Raw genomic sequence first — 25,940 nt, forward strand, 5'->3', positions numbered from 1 at the left:
TTCCGGACGCCTTGGGACAGGTTGGCTCTTGTTCTCAGGCCTTCTGAAGGCAGCATTCCTGGCCTTCAGCAGCCTGCGAACCTCTCCTGTCAGCCAAGGCTTCTGGTTAGCTCTGGTGAGGATAGTCTGTGTGTGGGTTACACCATCCATGCATTTCCTGATGTAGGGAGTGTACTACTCAATGTCTGTGTGGCTACTGTCTGCCATGGCTGCTTGCTTGAACACTCACCAGTCAGTAGTGTGAAAGCAGTTTTGGAGTGCAGAAGGAGCCCCATCTGGCCACACATGTACCCCCTTCAGGAACGGTTTGTTGGTCTTCACCCTGGGCCTGTATGCTGGTCTCTATCCCTTTATGACTTTAAATATTTATTACTGAAACAGAATATTGTGGGCACAATGCCTCAGTTTTTAATTTTTCACCTTTTTTTTTTTTTGTTTTTTTCCTAAACTTTTTTCAGAGATTTTGTTTAATATATTGGATAGTTTGATATTTAAGTAGGGAGAAATAGCAGTATTGGTTAAAGTTGTTAACAACTAATAAACGTCTGAATTTGACCTCAGCCACACACAAAAGTCACTCATTTAAGCTTTACAAAGGTGTTTATTTAATCCGTTTTGTAAAATTATAAATGTAACATGTAAAGTTGTTAAATAAATGTAAAAGTAGAAAAAATATGTTTTTTTTTAACTTTAAAACTATTTTTAAGTACAATACTTTACTTACAATGTGAGGAGAGAACTGAGGCGGCTGAAGAACAGGAAAGCTGCAGGACCAGACGGCATCAGCCCCAGGCTGCTCAGGACCTGTGCAGACCAGCTCTGTGAGGTGCTCAGGTACATCTTTAACCTGAGCCTCAGCCTGGAGAAGGTCCCTGTCCTGTGGAAGACCTCCTGTGTGGTTCCGGTTCCTAAGATATCACACGCTAAGGAACCGAACCATTACAGACCCGTCGCCTTGACCTCCCACCTGATGAAGACCATGGAGAGGCTCATCCTCGGCCACCTCCGCTCCGTGGTGTGCACCACGATGGACCCGCTGCAGTTTGCCTACAGGCCAAACATCGGGGTGGATGATGCTGTCATCCACCTACTGCACAGGGCGCTGGCTCACCTGGAGACCGCTGGGAGCGTCGTGAGAGTCATGTTTTTTGACTTCTCCAGTGCGTTCAACACCATCCAGCCGGCGCTGCTGCGGGGGAAGCTGGAAGGAGCTGGAGTGGATGGAAAGTTAGCTGCGTGGACCATCGACTACCTCACCAACCGGCCACAGTACGTGCGTCTGCAGAACTGTGTGTCTGAGGTGGTAGTCTGCAGCACGGGGGCCCCTCAAGGAACAGTGCTCTCACCGTTCCTCTTCACCCTCTACACCTCGGACTTCACCTACAACACCAGCAGCTGTCATCTCCAGAAGTTCTCTGACGACTCAGCCATTGTGGGCTGTGTGTCTGAGGGGAACGAGCTGGAGTACCGGTCAGTCATCATGGACTTTGTGGACTGGTGTGAGCGCAACCACTAAACACCAGTAAGACCATGGAGATGGTGATTGACTTCCGGAGAAGGACACTACCCCACACACCGGTGAACATCCAGGGGAAGGACATTGACCGGGTGGACAGTTTCAAGTACCTGGGTGTTCACCTCAACAGTAAACTGGACTGGTCACACCACACAGACGCCCTGTACAAGAAGGGCCAGAGTCCCCTCCACCTCCTGAGGAGACTGAGGTCCTTTGGAGTATGCAGGCCTCTGCTAAGGACATTTTATGACTCTGTGGTAGCCTCTGCTGTCCTCTACGCCGTTGTCTGCTGGGGAGCGAGCAGCACTGACCGGGACAGGAAGAGACTGAACAAGCTGGTCAGGAGGGCCAGCTCTGTCCTGGGCTGCCCGCTGGACTCTGTGGAGGAGGTGGGTGAGAGGAGGATGTTGGCCAAGCTCACATCCATCATGGACAACACCTCTCACCCGCTGCACCAGACTGTGGAGGGGCTGAGCAGCTCCTTCAGCAGCAGACTGAGACACCCTCAGTGTAGAAAGGAGCGCTACCGCAGGTCCTTCATTCCCACTGCTGTCAGACTGTACAACTTATCTGTATAGTCATAATACTGTGTAATATTTATTTATATTTTACTGTGCAATACCCCCCATTATCAATGTCATCATATTCTTCATATCCCACCATCACCATGTAAATATGTATATAGTCTGTGAAGTTGTTGTTATATTTTATATATATATATATATATATATATATATATATATATATATATATATATATATATATATATATATATATATATATATATATATATATATATATATATATATATATATATATATATATATATATATCTTTTATATTTATAATGGTACATATTTTTGCTTTTCTTAGACTTTTTCTTGTAAATAATTTATATTGCACCTTCTTGCTGTGATGCATGTTCACCTTATTCTGTCTTTCTGCACTTTATTCTATAACAAGAGCTGCTGTAACAAGTGAATTTCTCCACTGTGAGATAATAAAGTCTAATCTAATCTAATCTAATCTAATCTCTACAATCAAAAACATTAAAAACTTTAATTTTTTTTTTCTTTAAATGCTTTTGCTTGCATGCTTTTGTCTCTCTAACTAAACTTCTTCACTGGTTTTCTCATTAGCATGTCCATATTACCCTTTGCACTTTCCACTTACTTTGCCAGTTTTTTTTCTCTTGTTTCTATTTGGTGCTCAGCAGAGAATCAGGACTCACAACGAAGGAGGAGAAACAAGAACCATTTTCCAGACCTTAGTTTGTTTCAATTGGCAATGAAAACTTTGAAGCGGCTTTCATAAATGAAAACTTAATGGAAGAAATGACTTAAGGATCCCTGTCCTTGAAGCTGAGATTAGAAAATACATCACCCAAAGTAACATTAGGTTTCAAACAGACTGGAGTCTAAGCTAGCAGCCAGCATGCTCACTTACCCCACAAGGACCATGCCCTTGTTCTCTTTTGCAGACTCTAAATTCTTTTACTTCCTCCTAAATCTCTGTTTCTGCCTAACAGGGTGGATACATGGTAAGTAGTGCTTTTTATTGCTTTTTTGAGTGAATGGCTCAGCTTTTTAGAGTTTTTAGATCACACAGAATGGCCTTTTAAGAAATCTTGCTGACATTTAACAAGAAATAAGCTGCTTGACTTAGTCGCTGACTAACTGTGAAGTTATTTTATGACAGTGACTCATTTCTTCTGCTGTCTGAAACGTGCCACAGTTAATATAACAGGCAGTATGTGTCACACAAAAGAAAGAAATAGAAAACTGCACATGAACAAAATTTGAGGGAGAAGTGTGCATTGCATACCTGCGATGCTGTTGTGTTTTGCTGTATTTAACAAAGAAATCCAGAGTTGTTTATGGGTGGAATAGATCTGTGTTTGCAACCTTCAGCCAGGGTTTGTTTATTAGTTTTCAGAGAACGACAATAAATTACAACCAGTTATCACCATTACCAGAATTCGATCTGTTGCAGAGAAAAGCTGAACTCTCTAATAGGGATTTACTTTTCCAAGCTGTTTACATTTCAGCTTGAGCTTAATACCTTTGAGTGCCACAAAAAATTACCTGCCAGTATCAATGTTTGAGTCATCATGAAATGCTGCTTCTATGTTAAATAAAAGAAATTCAGTTTTGTCTGATCTGATGACCTTCAAATGTATTAAAAGAACAGATTTAATGCTCAGTCAGCTTAAAACCTCTTCTGTGATCACATAAACACATCACTCTTCAGCTGAAACCAAACTTCTTTTTTTTTTTTTCTTGTATTATAAGAAAACTTATGTCAGGAATCAGAGGTTTCCATGGCTGGCTGGAGTGTTTTGTTTTGATTTCACAGCTCTGACAGCAGGAAACTGCCCGAGCTCCAAGTGGAACGCCATGTGTCGCCCATGTTGTGAGTACCATCTCATTCAGTGTTGGTGTCCCTCCAATGGGTTGCGAGTGGGCTACACCGTTCCCTGCTGCCGCGGTGCTCTGGATCAGTGTGACCCCTGCATCATTCACCCAGGTATACTCTTACTGTCACATAAAATGTTTTCATTGTCAGAATCTGAGAGATGCTTTGTTTTCTGTTATTTATGGCTGAAACTATTTTACCAGCAGCTGCTACATTCAGAGATGGCAAAAACACATAAAAAAAAATATTAGATGACATTTTAATACAGTGTACCTCATTTATAATGACCAAGAGTTCTAAACTGACCTGCAGCTTATCAGTCTTTCATGACTGTAAGCTTCTTCTTGCTTTTGTTTCTGCCAGGCTGCAGCCTGTTTGAGAACTGTAAAAGCTGTCTCAATGGAACGTGGAGAGCAAATGACGACTTCTTTGTCAATGGAAAGTATTGTACTGAGTGCCGTCAAGGCTGGAGTGGAGGGGATTGTAAGAGTGAGTAAAACTGCTTTCATGCCATATTGTCATGCAGCCTAAGTCTGCATCAGATCAGACTTAATATTCCCAATTGTATTGCTGCAGAAAAAGAACAAATATCAATTGAAGTCTAGCAGAAATTGAAATTGTTAAGAGTTTATTTATCTTTTTTTTTTATTTTAGATCACATTGGCTAGTGGTCAGTTATATAAAATGGTGGAATTAAATAAAATTTATCTTTTTACATGGTTAGTTTTTTTTGAAAATGGATAAAAACTTAAAATGTAATCTATGTATCACAAAAGCTTTTAAATCTCCATAGAGTATCCTATCTAGGTTGCTGGAAATGTGTGATTTTTTCAGTGTTAAGAAGGAATAATCAATACTAAAACTAAACAAATTCAGTATCTATGAACACATACACTTTGAATGTACTGTATGCTACAAAGAAGTTGGCAAATGCTACAAATGTTGTGATACCTGAAACAAACACTTGGTGGTGATGATGATTTTTTGTTTAGTTTGGTAAAGCTGGCGCTGTAACAAACTGACAGTATCTGTTTGTGTTTACAGAAAATAATAAAGAAAAACAGGTTTACCTAACAACCTTTCAAAATACTCACTATTGTGGGATTTTTCCTGTCTTAACTTTTTATGGCCTGAAGCAAATTTTTTTGTGAGTACCATCGAGTCAAACTCTGTAATTTGATGTAGTCAAGGCTCTAAAAACTGTTCCTGTCCTCCACAACACTAAAGTAACAGATAAACAGATGAAATCTGTGGGGGGAGTCTCATGCCTTTCTCCTCCTTCGTCTTCTGAGGAGCACAGATCAGCATGAACACCAGCATGATCTTAATCATTTTGGTTAGAGATGTGCCTGGTTGGATCTGAGCGCATCATAATTTCTTTGGCCATTATCCACTGTGTTTCTCAGCATGCCACTTTGCTGGTCTTCAACACTCAACATGTTTAGTACCACTGTGATAAACACACATTTAATGGGAGTGTGCTTTTACTAAGTGGAAAGTAATTACTAATCTCTTTGGGAGTAGCATGTGGAGGCATCATTCAGCGAGCTCAGGGTCATGTAGTCCTGGAGAGTTACCCAACAAACGCCCGATGTGAATGGATCGTGCAAGTGAAGGAGGACAGCATCATCGAGCTAAGGTATAGGACTTTAAAGCTTTAACATGAATGACATGTAACATAAATGAGCCCAGTCTGTTGCCTTTTTTACACATCTAAAAACCTAAATATCTATACATACTGTGTTCACTTTTCTGTGCTTCTTTTAAATCAAGGTGGTATTTAACGAGGTATTTCAAATAGCTCCTGACAAGCTGACTTAAGAAGCTTTCATGGAAATGTAAAACCATAGAAAACTCAAAACAAACAAATAACTAAAATTTTGAAAAAGAAAGATTAAGTAGAAAAATAAACCATATTGATCTTTTATTTGTTGATTGCTTACTACTGAGCATAACAGTTATATTCAAGGGAAACAACGGAATAACAGCTCTTTTTCTGATGCTTTCCGTATTGAAAACATAGAAGTTAATTCTTTTTAAATCTTTAAAATTTAAATGTTTCTGACTTCCTCCATAATTCACACAGTCTGTGATCTCATGCTTCTCAGGTTCTCTGCACTCAGTTTGGAGTCTGACTTCAACTGTCGTTATGACTATGTTGAAGTGCGTGATGGCGACGACTTGAGGGCCCCTGTGATTGGACGGTTTTGTGGGGATCAGCTGCCTCTTCCAATCAAAAGTTCCAGAAATGTCTTGCACATTCTGTTTACTTCTGATGGCTACAATAGCTTTGATGGATTTGTTTTTATATTTCAAGAGAGTTCAGGCAAGTATGAACATAATAAGTCAAATGAATGCTGGTCATGCATCACAGTATGGATAAACAATTACCACTTCATTACCTTTTAAATTGCATGTTAACATAAGTAGCTAAGCTGCTGATATGCGGAAGTCCAAACCAAGCATCAGAATAGGGAAAAAATGAGAATTTAAATGAAGTTGAATGTGCAATGTTTTTTAGTGTCAGAGTGGTTCGTCTTAAGCATTTGAAATACATCTGATCTGCTGGGATTTTCACACACAGCCATTGCAAGGGTTTACTGAGAATGGTCTGAAAAACAGAAAATATCCAGTGAGCAGCAGTTGTCTGGACCAAATTACTTTGCTGATGTCAGAGGTCAGAGGAGAATGAGCAGATTGGTTGAAGATGATAGAGAGTTAACAACTCAAATAACCACTCATTAGAGCCAGTGTATGCAGAGTACCATCTCTGAGCCCACTACACATCGAACTGTGAAGCAGATGGGCTACAGCAGCAAAAGACCACACTGTGTGTCATTCTTGTCAGCTAAGAACAGGAAACTAGGGCTACAATTTACACAGACTCACCAAAAGTGAATAACAGAAAACTAGATAAACGTTGCTGGTCTGATGAATTTCCATTTTGGCTGCAAAATTCAAATGGTTGGGCCAGAATTGGCATGGATTCATCCTGCCTTGTATCAACTGTTCAGCTTGCTGCTGGTGGTGTAATGGTGTGGGGGATATTTTATTAGCAACTTTTAGCCCTTCTTGAAGTTCCAATTGAGAATTGTTTAAACACAACAGAGTATTGTTGTTGACCATGTCCATCTCTTTATGACCACAGCGTAGCATCTTCTAATGGCTACTTCCAGCAGGATAATGCACCATGTCACAAAGTTCAGATCATCTCAAACTGTTTCCTTAACATAATAAAGAGTTCACTGTACTCCAAAGGCCTCCACAGTAATCAGATCTGTATCCAATAGAGCGTCTTTGGGATGCAGTGGAATGGGAGATTATGTGTGATGCTATCATGTCAATATGGAATTAAAGAATTATCCATTTTATATATTTCTTCAACAATTTCATATGGGTGTCAGGGGTCCAACAACATTGTTTTCAAAGTGTATAACCCCAATCAGCCTTGGTTCTTAATTTCAGCCATTCTAAATGTGGCTCTAGTGAGCTCTGCTGAGAACGGGCTGTTTCTGTATCTGTTATTTCCCTTTGTGAGGTCACAAAAGGAAAGATCTCAGACTCACCCATTTGAGCACACATTCGCTAAAAAGTGGAGGAAGTAAGTGCGAAAAGTGACAGAATTATCTCATTTTTGGGCCTCATACACAGGTTATGAGGATACATATGACTGTTAGAAAACCCTTAGAAAGTGAATTTTGCATAATTGCAGAATTTTGCCATGACAATTAAGCCAGTTCGGATGGCAAGAAAGTCTAAGACCTGGTACTAGCAAGATGCCCCTAATGAAGTGGCTGGTGAGTGTAGGTCAACAACAGTCCACTAAGGTAGTTATTTTTCCCTCACCATATGAGCCAGCTATCAAGTTTTCCACATAGGAAAGATAACTATTTTTTTCAGTCTGACATGTCCACATTCATGATATTCTTTAGGTATTTCCTTCTGGTATCATGAATATTTCATCGAGATGACACTGCAGACCCTCCATTCATAATGCAGCACAAGTGCCCCTGGACAGTTTCTCGCATTCCTCTGACTCTGTGCAGCCTGCTGTTAGTGATGTTAGACGGACAGTCAATGACACAGTCTAGCTCCTCTCATTTTAATTTACTCTCTTTGAAGCACATCATGCATTCAACTTCCACCCTATTATAACAGCATCAATGAGTGCTGGAGTACTTTTCAGCCACACCTTTGCAAATAAACTTTGAGGTTTCCATTGTATCTTCTTTACAAAAACTATTGTCAAAGGAACATATACAGATGGTCTCTTTGTTAATACAAAGCTCAATTAATGGTGTCACACATCAATAAAACTGAAGATATGCTATTTTTTTTCCAGTCCAGATAAGAGAATCAACTAAATACTGCACTGAAGTGTAGAGTACTGACTTCTTAGTGAAAACTGCTCTGGAAAAATCAAAATGAGGTAATTGTCAGCTTTCATGCAGTGACATAAACATGAAGCTAAGAAAGTTTGGGTTCACTTCTTGGTCAGCCATTGCTGCATGTGACTCTCCTGCTCTCCATTTCTTCTTTCTCAACTGTTGGTCTCTAAGTTTTAAATACCCAAATTATTTCTAAAACACTAAATTAAAGACACAGTATGTAAGAATTACTGACATCTAGTGGTACAGATGGGCATAGAAATGACATCAAATTCCCGAGCACAGTTGTAAGTGAATGGTGGCCGTCAGTGGCCAAAATCCTTCCAGACATAAACATGTAAGCATGAATTTATGAGCATGTCTTCAACCCCACAGAGAAGAAAAATGATTGTTTTATGCTGTGTGTACGTACAGACAGCATCGGTTGGACATGTTGATAGGTAGGATAGAATATTACAATATGGTACTGCAGTTTTAAAACTCAAAGGGTTCTCAGTTCACACACAGAGATGTTAGTCCATTTAGAGACACCAAAGTACAAATGGTGGCACAAATATGACATCTGTGATGTATGTGAACCCACAGCAAGTAGATATAAATGGCTCTTTTTGAGAGAATAAAACAATAACTGTTATTTTACTAAAGTAATTAGTTATCAATAGAAACACAGTTTTTAATGACATATTAAATGTTGCTGTCATTTACCTTTGATTTTTTTACAAGCTGCACCTTTAATCTAAATTTATTTAGGCTAAACTTGAGTTATTTCGTAGCAGGTGTGCCAAGCATTAACTAACGTCATGTCCACATGACCCCAACCCATATGTTAAAATTTTTTAACATCATTTAAATCGTTTTTATATAACTTATGTGAAATAAGCAAACTAGATGTTTTAGTACTCTTTGTATTTACGTAGTTTCGCATTAAGTTAAAATATTTGTCAGTCATTTATCACAAGAAAATTTCCGCACAGTTTCAACCATCAAGGATGTTGCCTGTACACCCCCAGAAAAACCAGTGAATGGATATGTGTTGCCTGTGTATGGCTCAGAAGGAAAATTTCCATTAGCCAACTATGGGTGCAATCCACCTTTCACTTTAATGAGTGCACAGCAGAGGTCCTGTCTACCTAACGGCACATGGAGTAGGACTGATCCCTTCCGTTTAAAAGGTTTCTTTTTTCACCATGTTGATTCTGTTTTGCTATCTTTCTTTTACCTTTTTCTTTTCATTTGTCATTTTTGGTTTTTTCACAACCAACAAAAGGCCACACAAGCCCAGTCCAGTGTTCCCCTCCCCCTAAACTGCTCCATGGACACTACAGACCCGCTGCTGTTACATTTGAAGGTGCAGAGACTGTTGAGTTTTTCTGTAAAAAACCCTACCTTCTGATTGGAAATCATCAGAGTACCTGCCTTTCTGATGGATCCTGGAGTGGAAGGCCACCAAAGTGTGTGAGAGGTAGCTGTTTTGCATGCATATGTTCCCTTGTAGAGCATGTTTGTTCCTGGTATTCCTTCATTAAATTAATCTTATTTGCCCTGGATAACTAAGCTTTCATAGGTGACTCATAAAATGATCATTGTGTTTTAAATGTATCCTGTTTGATTTATATCTGCAGTCTGTCAAGAACCCAAAGTGTTTGGACTTGTGCGGCAAAGTGTTGTGAAACCACATCTATTGACAAGGTATCCTCTAATGAACACCTGCATTTGCAAGTAATATCTGATGTCATTCAGTGTACCAACATGGAGTTAATGTAATTATATATATATATACATATATATATATATCCAATGGGACAGCAGGATTTCATGAGTAACAGGCCTTTTGATAAGAGAAGCTTCCCACTTGAATCTGGCATATGCAAATAAATAAATAAATGCAATCATACAAATGAAAGTGGAAACAATAAGGACCGCAAAGATTTGCAGATGGCATACTGATATGTGATTAAATATGTGTTTTGCTGTCAATACTGCTCAATTTTACATTTTTAGAAATGTCCAGTTTTGTTATCTTTGCCCTTTTCAGTATAGTCCTTTAAATACCACCATGTCATTTCTTCAGATGAAACTTCTTTGGGGTTAAAAAAAAAAAAAAAAAAAAAAAAAGACAAAACTAGACAAAACAGCTTAATTAGAATTTAGAGATTTATCAACTTTGGAAGTAAAAGCAAATGAGAGTAAAGTAGCAGTGGAGTTTGTTCCATCTTCTGGTTAAAAACTCCAGAAAGTTTGTTGGAATTTATAGGGTATGCAAGGAATTTGAATATTGTACTTCTTTCTTCTTCTTCTTTTTTTTCTTTTTTTTTAAATTAGACATTTGGTTTATGTTGAAGAGAGAATATATAAGTATAAACTGCATTGCTTTCCCACAGAGAGATTTCAGACCAAAAACTCTCACCTAGATACAACATGCGCGACCTGTTGTCAGCTGGCTTTATTCCGCTCACGTTCAGCAGACAGTCGAAAGAAGGGAGAGATGACAGTGCTTTGGAGAAGATGCCTCAAGGCTTTCACCAGCTCTACACTAGCATTGAGTACACATGTGCCTCGCCTCTCTATCGCCACATGGGAAGCTCGAGGCGCACCTGTCTGAAGACTGGCAGGTGGAGTGAGAGCCATGTTTCCTGTTCACCAGGTGAGACCTGCAGCAGTTCAGACCTTTCTTCTTAAATAAGGGAAGAGGTTGTTTAGACATTAAAAACATAATCTTGCTTATTTTAACCACCCAATTGTCATTGCAAATGAAAACTCCATCTGTGCTGATGAACACAAGTTTCATTTTATTTTTTACAGTTAAGTTATGCATTTCAGTGGAACATGTCGTCTGAGAGTCCAGACTACTTAGTCAGGGAAGTAAATCCAGGAAAATTTTACTCTAAGCTAAGGTGATTTCCTAACCTTATTGAAAACATTTTGAATGGTTTAAATTGTCACAAAACACAAATAAATCCTAAAATAGCATTTGAAATGTAAATTACTTGAATACATCAGATGCTGTGACAAAAGTCTGAGTCATTTGTTTGGATTTTCAGTTGTGTGTGTACCTGTACCAACCTCCAAAGGGCAATGTTGTTGCCTGCCTACTTATGACGATCCAATGACACTGTTTATTAGAGAAAAATCCATAGATAAAGTATTTGTAACTACTTTATGTTCTGCTATGAAAATGTATAGTATTTACACTGACTTGGTCTCATTTGACAAGTACCAAAATAATTACATATCATTATGTTCATTTAATTGCAAAAATAATTTAAAAATTCCAAAAATCAGGCAAACAAAAACATTTTAAACAAATTTTCATATGGCGATTATATGTCAAAACTTGACTAAATTACAGCAGAATAATAAAGTACCATAGATTCCAAACTTCCTCTAAAATAACTACTTATTGAAGACAGGACTTACCTAAACCAGCTTATACTCCAAACAAGTACTCACTCACCAGCCACTTTATTAGGTTCACTTTGCTACCGGGGTAATTCTTCAAGGCTTAGATTCAACAAGATGTTGCCAACATTTTTCAAAGAATTTGATCCATATCAACATGATAGCATCACACAGTTGCTGCAGATTTGTTGGCTGCACAGCCATGATGAAAATCTCCGGTTCCACCACGTAGCAAAGGTGGAAAGCTTGCGAAACAGCCAATGATATTTAAAGATTATCATGCATTCCTATCATCACATTTCCAGACATAGGATGACATTTAGTGATCAACAGTTTCTGTTCCTTGGGTTTGACATAAGGTCTGCAGAGCTTCCAGCTTCCAAATCAGTATATGGTCGCAAACAAAACTCAGGCAATAGGTCACAAAAATAAGGTCACACAAGGTTCTCCCGACACTAAGAACTCTAAGATCTATGGTTCAAGCAAGATAGAGTAGAAATACAAATACGCTATCACACAACCACATACCAAAGCTGCTCTGTTGGATTGAGATCTGGTGAGTGTGGAGGCCAGTGGAGTACAGGGAACTCATTTTTATGTTGTTTGATTAAGCTGACATGTCAACATCCTTGTACCAGACATAATACCAACACAATAAGAAAACAATCTTAAACACAGATTTGAAACTATGAGTACATATATACATAAGCATACAATAAATCTTTACAGTCTAAAAATAAATCTCTACCCACCCTACATACACCCATCTATATGCACATCTACATATTTATACACATACCCCCACACATACACTCACAGCAACACAGATAACACACATACAAATGTATCGATTGAACATGTCTGAAATGGAAGGAAAACTTATTTTATCCTTCGCTTTCTCCAATAATCAACAATTACCCTTTTACAATCATCCTGTTTCCTGAGTCCCATGAATCCATTGGAAAAAAGAAAAATAAAGAAGAATATATACACTGTATACCAAAGGGAAAAGTAATCTAATATTATTTTCCTAATACAATTTTAATACAACTCCTCATTCCCATCAACTTTTACTGACACCTGCATCCACAGACACATATACTCACCAACACACACTGTTTACCCTGAGAGCACTCATATACATAATCCCATTTACAACGCTGGAGCTACCCATTCGAATATACGTTTTTATCACTGTACTTGTTGCAAATCATCAGTCTGAGTCTTTTTTTAAAGGCAGTCATACTCGAACATTGCTTCAGAGTTTATTCCAATCCTTCCCACCACTGACGGAGATGTACATTCTCTTCATGGATGTTCAAACTCTCCTGGTTTAAATCTTCTGTTAGGTTTAGTGAAACTGTGTGAACTGTAGCCTTAGTTTCCTATTCTTAGCTGACAGGAGTGGCACCCAGTGTGGTTTTCTGCTGCTGCTTCACAGTTTGATGTGTGTGCACAACGAGTTGGTCTTCAGCATATCTTGACTGAAATGAGTGGTTGTTTGAGTTGTTAACTCTCTTTCATTTCCAACCTGGCTGCCCATTCTCCTCTGACCTTTGCCATCAACAAAGCAATTTAGTCTGCCGCTCAGTAGATATCACTCTTCTTCAGACCCTTCTCTGGAAACCCTGAAGATGGTTATGTGTGAAAATCTCAGCAGAAATATTCAAACCAGCCTGTCTGGCATCAACAATAATGGCACATTCAAAGTCACTTAGATGCCCGTTCATCTATTCCGATGTCTACTTTCTTAAATGAATGCATTGGTTAGTTGCTATGTAATTGGCTGATTACCTATTTGCGTTAACAAGTAATTAAACGTGTGAACCTAATAAAGTGGCCAATGAGCAATAACATAAAATTTACTCCTAAATCAGCAGAGTTTAAATTATTTATCTTGTGCTAAGTATTCCCGACATGACCTGTCCTGGCCCGGACGAGCTCATGTCGAGGTGTCCCTGAGCAAGACACCAAACCCCTAATAGCTCCTGATGGGTCGTGGTTAGTGCCTTGCATGGGAGCTTCCGCCATTAGTGTGTGAATGTGTGTGTGTGTGTAAAAAAATTGAAAAAGGGGCTGCACGGTGGTGTAGTGGTTAGCACCGCAGCCTCATAGCAAGCAGGTCGCCAGCTCAAGTCTCGGCTGGGGGGAGGTTTGAACCTGGGGGCGGTGTTCTTTCTGTGTATGTTCTCCCCGTGTATGCATGGGTTCTCTCCGGCTTCCTCCCACCGTCCAAAGACATGCATGTTAGGTTAATTGGTTATTCTAAATTCTCCTAGGAATGTGTGTGAAAGGTTGTTTGTCCATATCTGTGTTTGCCCTGCAACAGACTGGTGACCTGTCCAGGGTGTACCCTGCCTTTCACCTGCTAAAATGCTGGGATAGGCTCCAGCTTACCCGTAATGGACTAAGCGGTTAAGATAATGAGATGTGGTTCCATAAAAATAATAATAATAAACATTTCCTTAATTTAATTTAATAATTCAGTTCATTTAGCACAACTGACCTCCTCAAATTGTGTTTTAAACACATTCAAATTAGCCAGACTCTGAACATTCACAACTCTCATCAAAGTCAAGTCATCATATATCTTCATTGTTTCCAACCAGTCCATTCTCGCTCTCTGGTAGAGGAGCTCACTCAGCCCTTCTCCCTTTCACATTCGTATAGAAAAATCGTCTGTGGATGAATAGCAAATAAAGCAGTCCTACTCTGAATAGTAGCACAAAATGCTGCCTGCATCCTGTCTATATATCTATATATTTGAACCATATATCAGTGTTGGAGGAAGACACTCATTACATCTGTATGATCTTTACCACTCAATGTACTGTATGTACAGAAGTGAGCCAACACATTAGGGCAGGGCTCTCTATTAAAAATAATTTTATAGCAAAAACATTTCAATCTTAAAAGATAAATTACTGTTACTTAATGTATAAAATGACCAAGTATTAAACTTTTTTTTTCCATTGTGAACTATTCAAAAAATTGTAAACAGTCTAAGAGAATCCTGGTTTTATATAACTTCATTGAATGCACCAAAACCCTTCATGTGGCAACAGTTAATTTCACCATTTTACTGAAAACATGTCAAATAAACGTGTTTCTTTTGTGAAACTGTTAGAGTAACTTATCCTTGATTATAATCTGTTGTTCTTGTTACCTTTAAGAAATGTAAAAACAAACAAACAAAAAAAAAATTTTTTTGACATTGTTCAGCTTTGAAATCATTTTTATTTTTAAAAATACATAGTTGACATTTTTGAAAAATAGATTTTCTTATGCTTGGATAAAAATATAGATGCTACTTTCATGTCTGCATGCTAACATCACGCTTGCATTTCCCTTCTCCTTCTCTTTCTTATTGTCCACAGTTTGTGGCAAATTAAACACTTTTAGCAGGCACAACCTCTCAGACACTCAGTGGCCATGGCACGCCGCCATTTATATCCGCTTACCTCCTGAACATACTACGATCAGCCAAGCCGGCGGGACCGTGCTGGACCAGCAGGGGGCCTCAGAGGAGTCTACATTCTGGTCCCTGGCTTGCAGTGGGGCTCTGGTTGCCCAGCGTAGAGTCCTGGTTGCAGCTCAGTGTGTATTAGACAAGGACAAGCAGCAGGCCCTCCATCCTGCTCATGTGAAGGTTGTCATAGGGATGAAATCGTTCAGAGATCGGCCAAAGAACCTGCACCACCTCCGGGTAAAACACAGTCAAGTCTGAAAACACAACCCTGAGATTTTTAGTAAAGATATACCGTGTTTTATTTATTTACTGTTGTTTGTTGTGTTTTTTTCTAGAAGTGTTACATATATACTTTTTAATTTACAGTGAAAAAAGAAAGCATATCCAGATTTCTGCTCTGTATTTTAAAATCCTCACTTCATGTTAAATATATATATTTCATATTCATCCTTCTTTAAACAAGAAACATAAAAAAATGTTGCTTTATGTTTTTGATTTCTCAGGTCACAGAGCACTCAAAAGTTACCACAATTGCTAAATCTACCAAACAGCTGATAAAAATATTAAGAAATGAATAAATATAATCTGTTGGATGAGTTTTGTCAGTAAATCGTGCAAGATGTAATCCTTTGGCTTTAAAATATGCAAGCTTAAGTGGGATCAAGATATAGATGATAAGGATTTTAAGTGTTTGCACAGCATTAGAAATATTTTATGATGTGTACATATATTCCAGTTGACATTATTACACTTCTCTCTCCGTGTGCCTCAACAGGTCGCAGACATTTTGTTCCATCCAGATTTTTATTCTGCTCCAGACGTTGATGTGGCAATGCTCAAGCTGCAGGACAAGGCCAAGATCAGTGAGCATGTGCTGCCAGTGTGTCTACCAAAAATCCAAGGAGGAGAGGTAACAGTGCAGGAGGCTTACACCGTGAAGTGGATTCCACCAAACAACAGCAGGCACCTGAGCCGTCATGAAACATTGAGCCAGACAAAAGCAGTTGAGCTGAGCGATGTTTCTCATTGTGAAAGAGAGTTTGCTCAAGGAGGAGCACATGCCACACTGATTGGTGACAACTCACTCTGTGTCATTAGCAAGCCATCCAGTCCTCCAAGCCTGTGTCCCAGTCTTATTCCAGGCATCACAATAGTGCCACCTGTATTTTCCTTCACAGACCAGGGAGTCCTCACGGATCATGAGAAGAGCCATAGAGTCTCTACCACAGGCTGGCAGCTGCTTGGTTTGGAGAGCTTCATCTATGAGAAAAACTGTCACCAACAGAGTTACACAGTTCAGACTAAAATAGCAAACTTTCGAGATTGGATAGAGAAAAACATTGAGTAGATATTTCCACAATAAGTAAATAAGATTTTTTGTATGCATAGACACATCATGTGATCATGTTAACTGTTTTACTGTGTGCATAATGTTGTTTGTACAATGCAAGAAAATCTTCCATGTTAAAAAATAATAATAAATGTCTATGATATCTTGAAATGTAGAGTTTTTTTTTTTTTTCAAAACCTCCAGACCAAAAAGGTCTTACAGATACACAATATCTCAATCCTGCACTGCATCTAAACTGATGACATTTTCCCCTTCAAGAAATAACTCTATATAACATCTTTATTGAGTGATAATCACAAAGAGCTGTGTGTCTCTATCTGTCTCTAGATTGTGGCTTAAAACCAAATGCGACTTATCCATCAGTTATCCACAGTTAGCTTTACTACCTCTATCTATCCTTTTCTGAAAAAGAATAAACTCTTGTTTCCCTCCTGTTATTTTGTGTTGGCAAGTCATTTAATTTCATCTAACTTCAGGGCTCTTACCTCTAATGTCTTAGAGATAAACTTTCTCCTTGAAGGAGAATTCATTGTAAAGTCAGCCATACATTTCTGCAAATGTGCATACTGTAGGCATTGCTCTGCTTTACTGAATATGGATCTCTGTAAGTCAGTTTACATACATAGTTTAAAGTTTTGAATAAAAAGAAAATATTCTATTAATTTTGAGAAAAGCTCTTGCATGGATTTAAAATGCCCATAATTGAAAATGCAACTGAGAAATCAGTTCTTCTTCTTTGTTCGCAGTTTCAAGCCTCGCATGCATGCATGCATGTGTACAGCAGTACAGCGTGTGCAAACTAAACCATAACCTGTCACGGTAAATATGCACACAACGCATGTGTGTGCTGGCTGTTAGCATGTGAGGTTTTACATTCGTGAGTTTCCCTGCAGCCTGTCCAACATGTGCTGTCATTGAGAAACATGCTGAGAGGATTTGCTAAACTTAGCTCTTACTCCTGCGACAGAGACGCCCGCTGTGCTCACCCTGGCTTTGTGCAGGACACCTGTAAAGCCCAGCCAATTAAACAATGAGTAGCTCAGTCCTCAGTGTCTGCTTCTTCCAAGGTGAATTGTATGAATAAAACAGATAATGACCTGTAATTCAAAGTATGCATGTCTGCCTACACAATACACAATGTGCTGCTCAAAAGCATTGCTCATTTTAAAATGATACAGACCCATTTAGCAAATCTTTAGGAGAAATGCATTGCAATTATAAATAGATTCAAAACCTTTTATCATTTTGCATTTGAGTAATTGAGCCTTAATTTTTATTTTGCAGAGTTCTGCATGTTAAAATGATTCTGTGATGCTAAAATGATTTAAAGGTTTGCTAATCCATCACTCTTCAACTGAAAGAACATCCCACCCTCACCTGAGAGGAGGCACTGACCTCTCATCCCAAATCCCCACCCTCTCTGCGTGTGCATCAGTTAGCGCACCGTGCATATGCTGGCTGTTGTTTAGCTTGCTTAAATTTCTTTACTTTAGAGTAGGAGAAACCTGCTTCTATAGCTAATTTCTCCCCCAAAACTGCAAATCTTAGTGCTGCTTTAATTGCACACTCAGCTACAAGGAAATTAGGAAAGGCCACACGTTTGAAGAGGCAAAAACTTCCACAGGTAAGCACTTTCCGTTTCAGGATGTATAAGAATATTATCAATAATAATAATAATAATAGTATGTCTCCTTTATGAGAACATTTTTGGAGTCAAACTAACGGAGAGGGGTAAAACTAGTAGGTAAAATGTTAGGGAGAGCAATTCAACCTATAATTCTTATAATTTCCCTTAGGCTGGTCAAAAATCAATTTCTCTAGTGTAAATGATCATGTTTTGCACAAATGGTATTCTTTATATTCTAGAGGATTGTTGGGTTAAAGATATACCTCTAAATGTAGTTATAAAAAAGGAATTGCTGTAGACAGTGTTGTGATTAATGTGACCTCATTCTGAACATACCTGAGTGTGATGATTGGTGCTCAGCTGTATTCCTCCTACTCCTGGGTGGATGGCTCGATGTAGGTCACGCCAGGATACTGGCATGGTGCTTCCACTGAAAGTCATCAGTCCTCAAACTCTTGAAATAAACTGAAATATGTAAACTGTTACATTTAAAGATTAATGACTTCACATCTTAAGACAGGAACTAATGTCAACCAGTGCATTGTAGCGATGTGACAGTTTCTTTAAGCGATGCAGCACTCCTTGCCTTGGGCCATGTGTGCATCAGTAAAGATATGATGCTCCAGTGAGATCGACTCCCACAACAACTTGAGACAAAGCTGCAAGAAGATGAAGTTCAAAAGAATGGCCCGAAGGATTTGACTGTTAATCCCAAGTAAATTAACTTGATGGATTTCACATGAGACGGTTACTTCTTCTACATTTCATGTCAGGGAATGTAACTACCAGGGGCGACTGGCCGGCACAAGCCTCTGATGTGCCTTCCTCCCTGTTTTAAAGGACTGTTTTCACATTTTCCATTAACAAAAAAAAGAAGAAGAAGAAAAAAAGAGATGCTGGTGGAAAGGAAAAGGTTGCATTTCTGATTCTAAACAGATTTACTGAAGAGAAGTAAACCATACCCATACCCATGTAATTTCAGCAACTCATTGTTAAAAAGAATATTGCCTTTTACATCAAACATTTAAACTGCACATGCAACTCAGGATTTAGGATTCTAGCTGCTTAAAATTAATGTTTAAAAATCAAGAATAAAAATAATATGGTTTTTTAGCTGATTGAGTTCTAGGGAAGAAATGTGGGAGCAGTTATTCCAATAAATGGGACTGAAGCTATTAAACAAGTTTTAATACATGTAAAGATTGAAAATGCCCAAAATGAATCAAATTAATAAAACAGTTTCTTCTCTACTCTTTTATCAAATTAGACATGGTACAATATTCTCTAAACTATAAATAATTCATTCTTATCTCCTTACAATAATCAAAGTCTATAAAATATCAAGATCAAAGTTAGAGGATCATATAGACAGCCTGATGCCTTAAATATTTCTGTTTTGCTCCTTAGACTTTCCCATCATTTCAATCATTGCAGCGACAAACAACCAACTCAATCACTGTTTATGTTAATAAAGACATAACTACAGTTTTAATTACGTTATGTAAGAAATAACGTGGTTGTCAAGCAGAAAATGTGACTAAATGCAGAAACTTCAACTCTTTAGCATGTGAACAGCTGCCATGGTGTAATAAATACTTGTTGTAATAATTAATTTTATTTTAACAAGTTCAGAAAAAAACTTTCTAACTTGACAGACATCAAAACGTTTTCAATTGTGCAATATGACTAATTTCTTTGACTGGAAAAATAACTTGAAAATTGCAACAGGTCTGGTATATCTATTCAAATATAAATAAATGTTTCTATTAAAGAAAAAACACATTTAGATACTTTTATAACCAAGTGAAACAAAGTTGTGCAGAATTATTCATCTTTACATGTTAACACTTCATTTCAACACATTGACAAATTCCTTGTGGTATAAGTTTGCTATTTCTGGCTGTTCTCTGCTTATTTTTTTACACGGATGTAAAACAATGTAATTTGAGGATTTCAGGATGCATTTATTGGCTGTTTACATCTACTGTTGAATATGTTTCACTTAGAGAGGACAAATCAAATGAGAAACATAAGTCTAAAGAACAAAGGAAAAATAAAGAAAAATATTACTCTTTGAATTCTTTCTAGGTAATGTTCATTCTTTATAAAATAATATAAGTAAACTTTCTTAGCTTGAATAATGCAAACTTGAAACTCTTTTATTTTTAATCAAGTATACATAAATTATTGTTCCCCTAAGAATTAAAAATGTGAAAAAGAATTTAGTGCCTGTAGTTAGGCTATGTTGCATAATTTCTAAGTAAGGCATTTGAATTTACAGAGATGTAAACCAATATTAGTATTTTTCCTTAACTCCTAGTAAAACACACAGCCAGAGAAATTCTCATAATCAGCAATTTGACGATGATGGGTTAAAAAAATTTCTGCACTTTCAAGGCTATAAAATTGCCTACATCTGTTTTTCAAAAAATTAAATTTGCATGATGTAAAACTGCCATACATGACCAAAAATAGTAAAATGACAAAAACATTGAAAGCTCCAGAATAGTGAAAAGTTTGGACACACTTTCCCATTTAATCCAATGGGGAAATGTGTCCAAACTGTTGACTAGTTGGGTACCTTCAACACATTTTCTTGTGAGGCAGGGCTGATTTACCTTTAACTCATCATCTGTGTGAGAAGGGACAAGAGGACTTAAATGAGTGGGTAGAAAATTGCATTTCCTTCTTTGCTTCATTCTCAAGTGGAAGCATGATGGCAGAGCAAGTTAAGAGCTGCTTATCCAATTTAGATTTTTTTTTTATTGTACATCTGCATAAGTAAGAGCATTTAACTGCCATAATCAGAGCTGGAGCTGAGCTCTGGCTTTAAAATTCCCCTCTTTTAAGACAGACGTCATTAAAACCATTGCAGAAACATGATCATCAGCGGTGCATCATGATTTCTGTCTAAGCTTATGCAAAGTATGGTGGATTGTTTTTAGTGATGAAACTCAATGAGCACACTGCATTTTCTCATGAATATTTGATTTTCCCAAAAAGTAGATTAGAATTTTTTTTTCCATGCATTTAAACCAGTATCAGCAAAGAATGGCAGACTTGATATCACTGATGTTTGGCTGTGTTTATTTTGTTGTTTCTAAGCAGGAATTGAATGCAAGTGATTGATTGACTCATTAGAAGTCTGATCAGTTAACTCTACGAAGTCCTGCTTTGTAGATTTGTCTTCACTAATTAAAGTTTTGTATGTGTGAAGGTGCCAGGCCTAATTTTTAAATCACCACAGTGAAATTTGATTCATGTCTTATTAATGAAAAAAATTTAAACATGAGTAATTATGGAGTCCCTCGAGTAAAATATCAACTAGATGAAAAACACAGTGGGTAAAGATCACTGGACAAATGGACACTAATAAATGCTTTGGTACTTCTGTGTATTTCATGAAAGGCATAGAGTACTTTGATTGGTATTTGTTTGAGTTGCTGAATAAACAGCAGGAATAAACAGTGTATGTATGTCTATGGAAAGGGGGGGGGGGGTGTAATTTACACACCGCAGCTGCCACAAATCCCATCAATCTTAATGTAAATTTCAGCCACAATTTTATTTCCAAGACGTGTTGTTAAACAACAGCAAAGGAAAACAAATGTTGATTGCTCTCAAATTTCCCTCTCAAACTGAACTTTTCTGTGATACAGAGAATGTCACTTTATTTGTATTTTTTGCCTCTTTTTGTTTGGTGAAGACAGAAATATTCACCTCATAAATCTGCTTGCATGATGGATGACACCAATACCTGAAAGAAAATTATTATTATTATTATTATTATTTTTTATGTCAAGTCACTTTACATAATGTCACAACCTTCCATTATGAAGGTATATCTGGAAGATGGATTAACTAGGGTCCCACCATAATAAGTCACTGTTTAACCGGATTATTGCAGTGAAGTTAAGAAAATTATCATGAAAGCTAAAAAAGAAAAGAAAAGAAATACATAAAGAGCTATTTCTGAGGGAAGTTTTTCCCTTACTATTAGACATTCGCTAATTTGTAGGTCTGCAATAATTGTGGAACTATTATTCCAAAATCAGATATAATGTCAAGAAAATAATAAAATATTAACTGTTAACTTAGGTAACAAAACAAGGCCCTGACTATTATTCTCTTCCATGCTTAAGCAATTGTATAGCTTTTGTAAGTATTGTATATGTCTTCCTGTACTGTGACAAAAACGATATTTTTATAAGTTTCAAATCTGTTTCCTAAGAAAGTTTCATGTCAAATCCGTTCTTATGTTTGACAGCAGGAAAATATTAAGGTAAAAAGTTTGGACACTTTCCATTAGAAAAATGTGACAAAACTTTTGACTGCTAGTGTACATATAAAATGTCTTGTGTCTACTTTATTGAAAATATTAAGAATTTTATTATTTATTTTAAAATTAATTTAATTTAATTTATTACCAAAATTAGTGGTACACATAATACTTAATGCTAAAAATGAAATGTGATATTAAAACTTAAATATTAAATGCATTCAAATTAGAGACTAAAAATCACTGTTTTACAAAAAAGAATCACAAAAAAGGTAACGAGCAATTGTTAATAAATTAACTTACCAGCAAATTCCAATTAATTAAAAAAGAAAATTAATTCTTAGTTTAATGATAAATGACAAAAATAAAAATCATTAATAACTAGAAGCACTCAGAGAGCGCAGACCTCCGTCAAGCCCTTTTAAGTTATTTTTTTTCCATTCCATTTCAGAGATATCATGAAAATCAAGTGTGACCATAAATTTCTGATTTATGTTGTTAACAGACAGACAGACAGACAAACCAACGCCGCCGAATACATGACCTTCGTCTTGGGTGTGAGGTCTTGAACTGATTAAAAATCTCATAAGATTAAAAAACTTCTTATGTGTGTGGCCTAAGTAAGGCCTTGAGATGTTGGTAGCTACTACTGTAAAGAACAATTATTTGATTTGACAGTTATACTTGTGTGTACTTGTGATATAGCCTGGATAATTGGTGGGTGGGACAGTATCAGTTTTCACAATATGTAGTTCAGTGTCAACACTGAAGCTAAAATTTGAGAAACAACTACCCGACAAATTGCCTCAGATGTTTTTATGAGACACTATGCTATCTCAAAATAATTTGAATCCACCTTTATTTTAGTTGAATATCTTAAGGTAAGACATGAAGGCTTACAGAATCTTATTTTGTGCTATCACAGCCACAAAAAGAAAGATGTCAGGACTGCCATCTTTTCAACAAAAAAACGCATCATGTAGCTACTTAGCTTGACCTAACTCATCTAAACTACCTAGCGCTTACTCCTTGCAACTTGCCCGAGCATCTCATTTAATTGGTTCTTTGTGCTAAATGCAACATATTTGCATGGGCCACATCTTTTATGTAGTTAAGACTGGTTCTTGTAATCTTCTACATGGAACATCTAAACTTTCCAACCTTGTCTTAGACTGCAAGCTGTGCTCTGCAGATCTGAAGCAGAAATCTCCAGCCTTCATAGCTGACTTTGTTTATATCTTGCAACAAGATTTATTTTCCCCCTTTCTTAAACCGTTTTCATACTAACATTTCGGGTGACATATTTTTTGTTGTGACAAATAAAATTTACTCTTGAGAGTAAAATGTCTGCAAACTTTGGGGCGATAGAACATGAAAGCTGTTACAGACTGTCACAATGAAATATTAATCAGCATTTATTTACTTTAAAAAATAACAAAAATAATCATTTCTTTTCGTAACTGCAGCATCAATGTGATGAGACGTTTCTCTTAGTTCTAAGAAATATCTGAAGATTTCACAGCTGCAGACTTCTCTGAGTGTGTCTGATCCATCTTGGTGTGTATGTGTGCTGGAATTAGGATGGCTCAGAACAGATTAGTTAATTATAGACACCTGCTGTCTAAGCATGGCCTTGTGTTGTCAGGTGTTGCAGCATGAGGCTGGCTTGTTGCAGAAGGGAGAAAAGGCGGAGCAACTGTGGAACTGTGTGAACAAATGCTTTGCCATGTGCTCTTAGCTTTGCTCTTTACTCTCTGTCCATGCTCAGGGAACAACCTGATAATTGGTGTCTTTGCACAGCCTCATGTGTAACCTGTGGAACAGGCTTATACTTAATAGATAAGTGAACTACTACATAAGCCTGTTTTTATGGCATTTTAGGGGTTTATCACTTGGACAGTTGGAAACTGAGAAAACACAACAACTACCAGAATAGAATATAGTGCTGGAAAGGATTTTACACGTTTGTGTCCATTATATAAAAAAGTCAATAATAGCTGCAGAAGAAAAACTGAATAAATGCTGCTTAATTTACTTTATATAGCAACTCCATGTTAAATTGCTATGTCACTCTAAGATTAAAAGAGAAAATAGTCACTTGCAACCATTGTGGCCAGTCATTTATAATGCTGGACTGGACACATGCGCCTCTGGTAATAACTCAAACATCAAGGTGTTTGTGTTGCTGCATTATACAAAGATTTGTTTGCTGATTTTGAAATAACAGCCGCATTGAAAGCATTGAAGTTTTTTTTTTCTTTTAATGAAACAAAAATAAAGTTAATTTACCTTCAGCAAAGATTTTAATAAACTCAAGCATTACAGTGTTAGTTTATCAGATCTAACATATGCCACTTGAGGACCAAATTCACCAAAGAATCACTTAGAGAAAAGAAAGCCTTTTCAAATACAAGCATTGATTCAGGTCTAATTAAATATTTTAGAATGGAATTGACATAAAAGCTTAGTTTTTTTTTTTTTCAGTTTTACTCAGATAAACAACAATTATTCTTTTAAATGAGCTCTGCTCAAAGCCTTTTGTTGCCTAACCTGGAAGTTTATGCTGACTGGAAACTAAATAATTTAAAATCTAATATTTTATACTTTTTTTTGTAGTGTGCCAACATGATATTCGAAAAACATATATATATTTTTTTTAAATCTCATGCTTGCAGATGTACTTTCAGCCCCACGTGAGGAAAATAATGGTCACATTTGATCGGCTATTATTAGCAGTGCTATTTTATAGTAAATGCTAAAAAGGAATAAACACGTGAGACTAAAATATATTTAAGAAAACAAAATGTAAAGATGCTTGATGTTATGGCTCTTTAGAGTTCAACATAATTCTGTATTTCTTTGAATGAACGTGACTGTAAATGTTAAAAACTAGTCAGTGGAGGCCATGTGCAACACACACTTGTGTGCTACAAGAGTGGTAACAAGTGAATTATTGGCTTCTGCTATCAATAAAATCCAATGTAAATGTAAATGAATGTCCTTTAAAAAACCAGAAAACTTTTTAAAATATTTTTTTTATGAAATTTTGCTTTTGCAACAATTTTCTTATTATGAGTTATATATTATTATGGGCCTTCATTTTATTATGATTATATTATTGTTCTTTGCTTGAGGGCTACTGTAAAATGGGACACTTAAAATTTGACACTTGTGACCATATTTGCATTGCTATGATGAATTAAGACTATTTAAAAGAATAGAAAGGAGAATCTAACAGAACAAAATAACAAAGTACCAACACGGATTTTCACCTCCCTGCTAATCTTAGCAGGTTGACTCCACCCTTCCTGTCTGGGAAGCCTCTGTCAGACCTCAGGGTTCATCAGTTTACCTCTACACACCTCCCTATAGCTGAACGAGCAGACATCTGAGATTGTGGATATACATCACATGCTCAAGAGGAATTCATCTGCAGATTTTTAAAGAACAGAGAGGACTAAAGTGTTTTTGATGGGTTTGACTGGATTTACTGCTG

General features: G+C 37.2%; 1 protein-coding gene across 2 annotated transcripts; it reads left to right on the forward strand.

Moving 5' to 3' along the window:
* Positions 1–2,735: 2,735 nt before the first annotated feature.
* On the forward strand, positions 2,736–16,663 carry pamr1a (peptidase domain containing associated with muscle regeneration 1a). Of its 2 annotated transcripts, none has more exons than XM_041980004.1 (10): positions 2,736–3,056; positions 3,872–4,042; positions 4,295–4,420; positions 5,456–5,570; positions 6,040–6,257; positions 9,587–9,781; positions 9,942–10,008; positions 10,701–10,963; positions 15,096–15,424; positions 15,963–16,663. In XM_041980004.1, the coding sequence occupies exons 1-10, from the start codon at positions 2,951–2,953 to the stop codon at positions 16,533–16,535; spliced, it is 2,163 nt and encodes a 720-aa protein (XP_041835938.1). In that variant the 5' UTR covers positions 2,736–2,950; the 3' UTR covers positions 16,536–16,663. The 2 variants fall into 2 exon arrangements, with proteins under 2 accessions (XP_041835938.1, XP_041835945.1); XM_041980011.1 differs by having other exon boundaries at positions 10,731–10,963.
* Positions 16,664–25,940: the final 9,277 nt, after the last annotated feature.

The sequence above is a fragment of the Melanotaenia boesemani genome, chromosome 1, assembly GCF_017639745.1.
Source record: "Melanotaenia boesemani isolate fMelBoe1 chromosome 1, fMelBoe1.pri, whole genome shotgun sequence".
Taxonomy (NCBI): Eukaryota; Metazoa; Chordata; class Actinopteri; order Atheriniformes; family Melanotaeniidae; genus Melanotaenia; species Melanotaenia boesemani.

What these genes read in the sequence shown, in the direction of transcription:
- pamr1a (XM_041980004.1), top strand. Translation starts at nt 2,951, where the DNA reads ATGCTCACTTACCCCACAAGGACCATGCCCTTGTTCTCTTTTGCAGAC. An exon ending in CCTAACAGGGTGGATACATG is followed by an intron (nt 3,057 to 3,871) that starts GTAAGTAGTGCT and finishes TTGATTTCACAG; the next exon opens with CTCTGACAGCAGGAAACTGC. An exon ending in AGAACCTGCACCACCTCCGG is followed by an intron (nt 15,425 to 15,962) that starts GTAAAACACAGT and finishes GTGCCTCAACAG; the next exon opens with GTCGCAGACATTTTGTTCCA.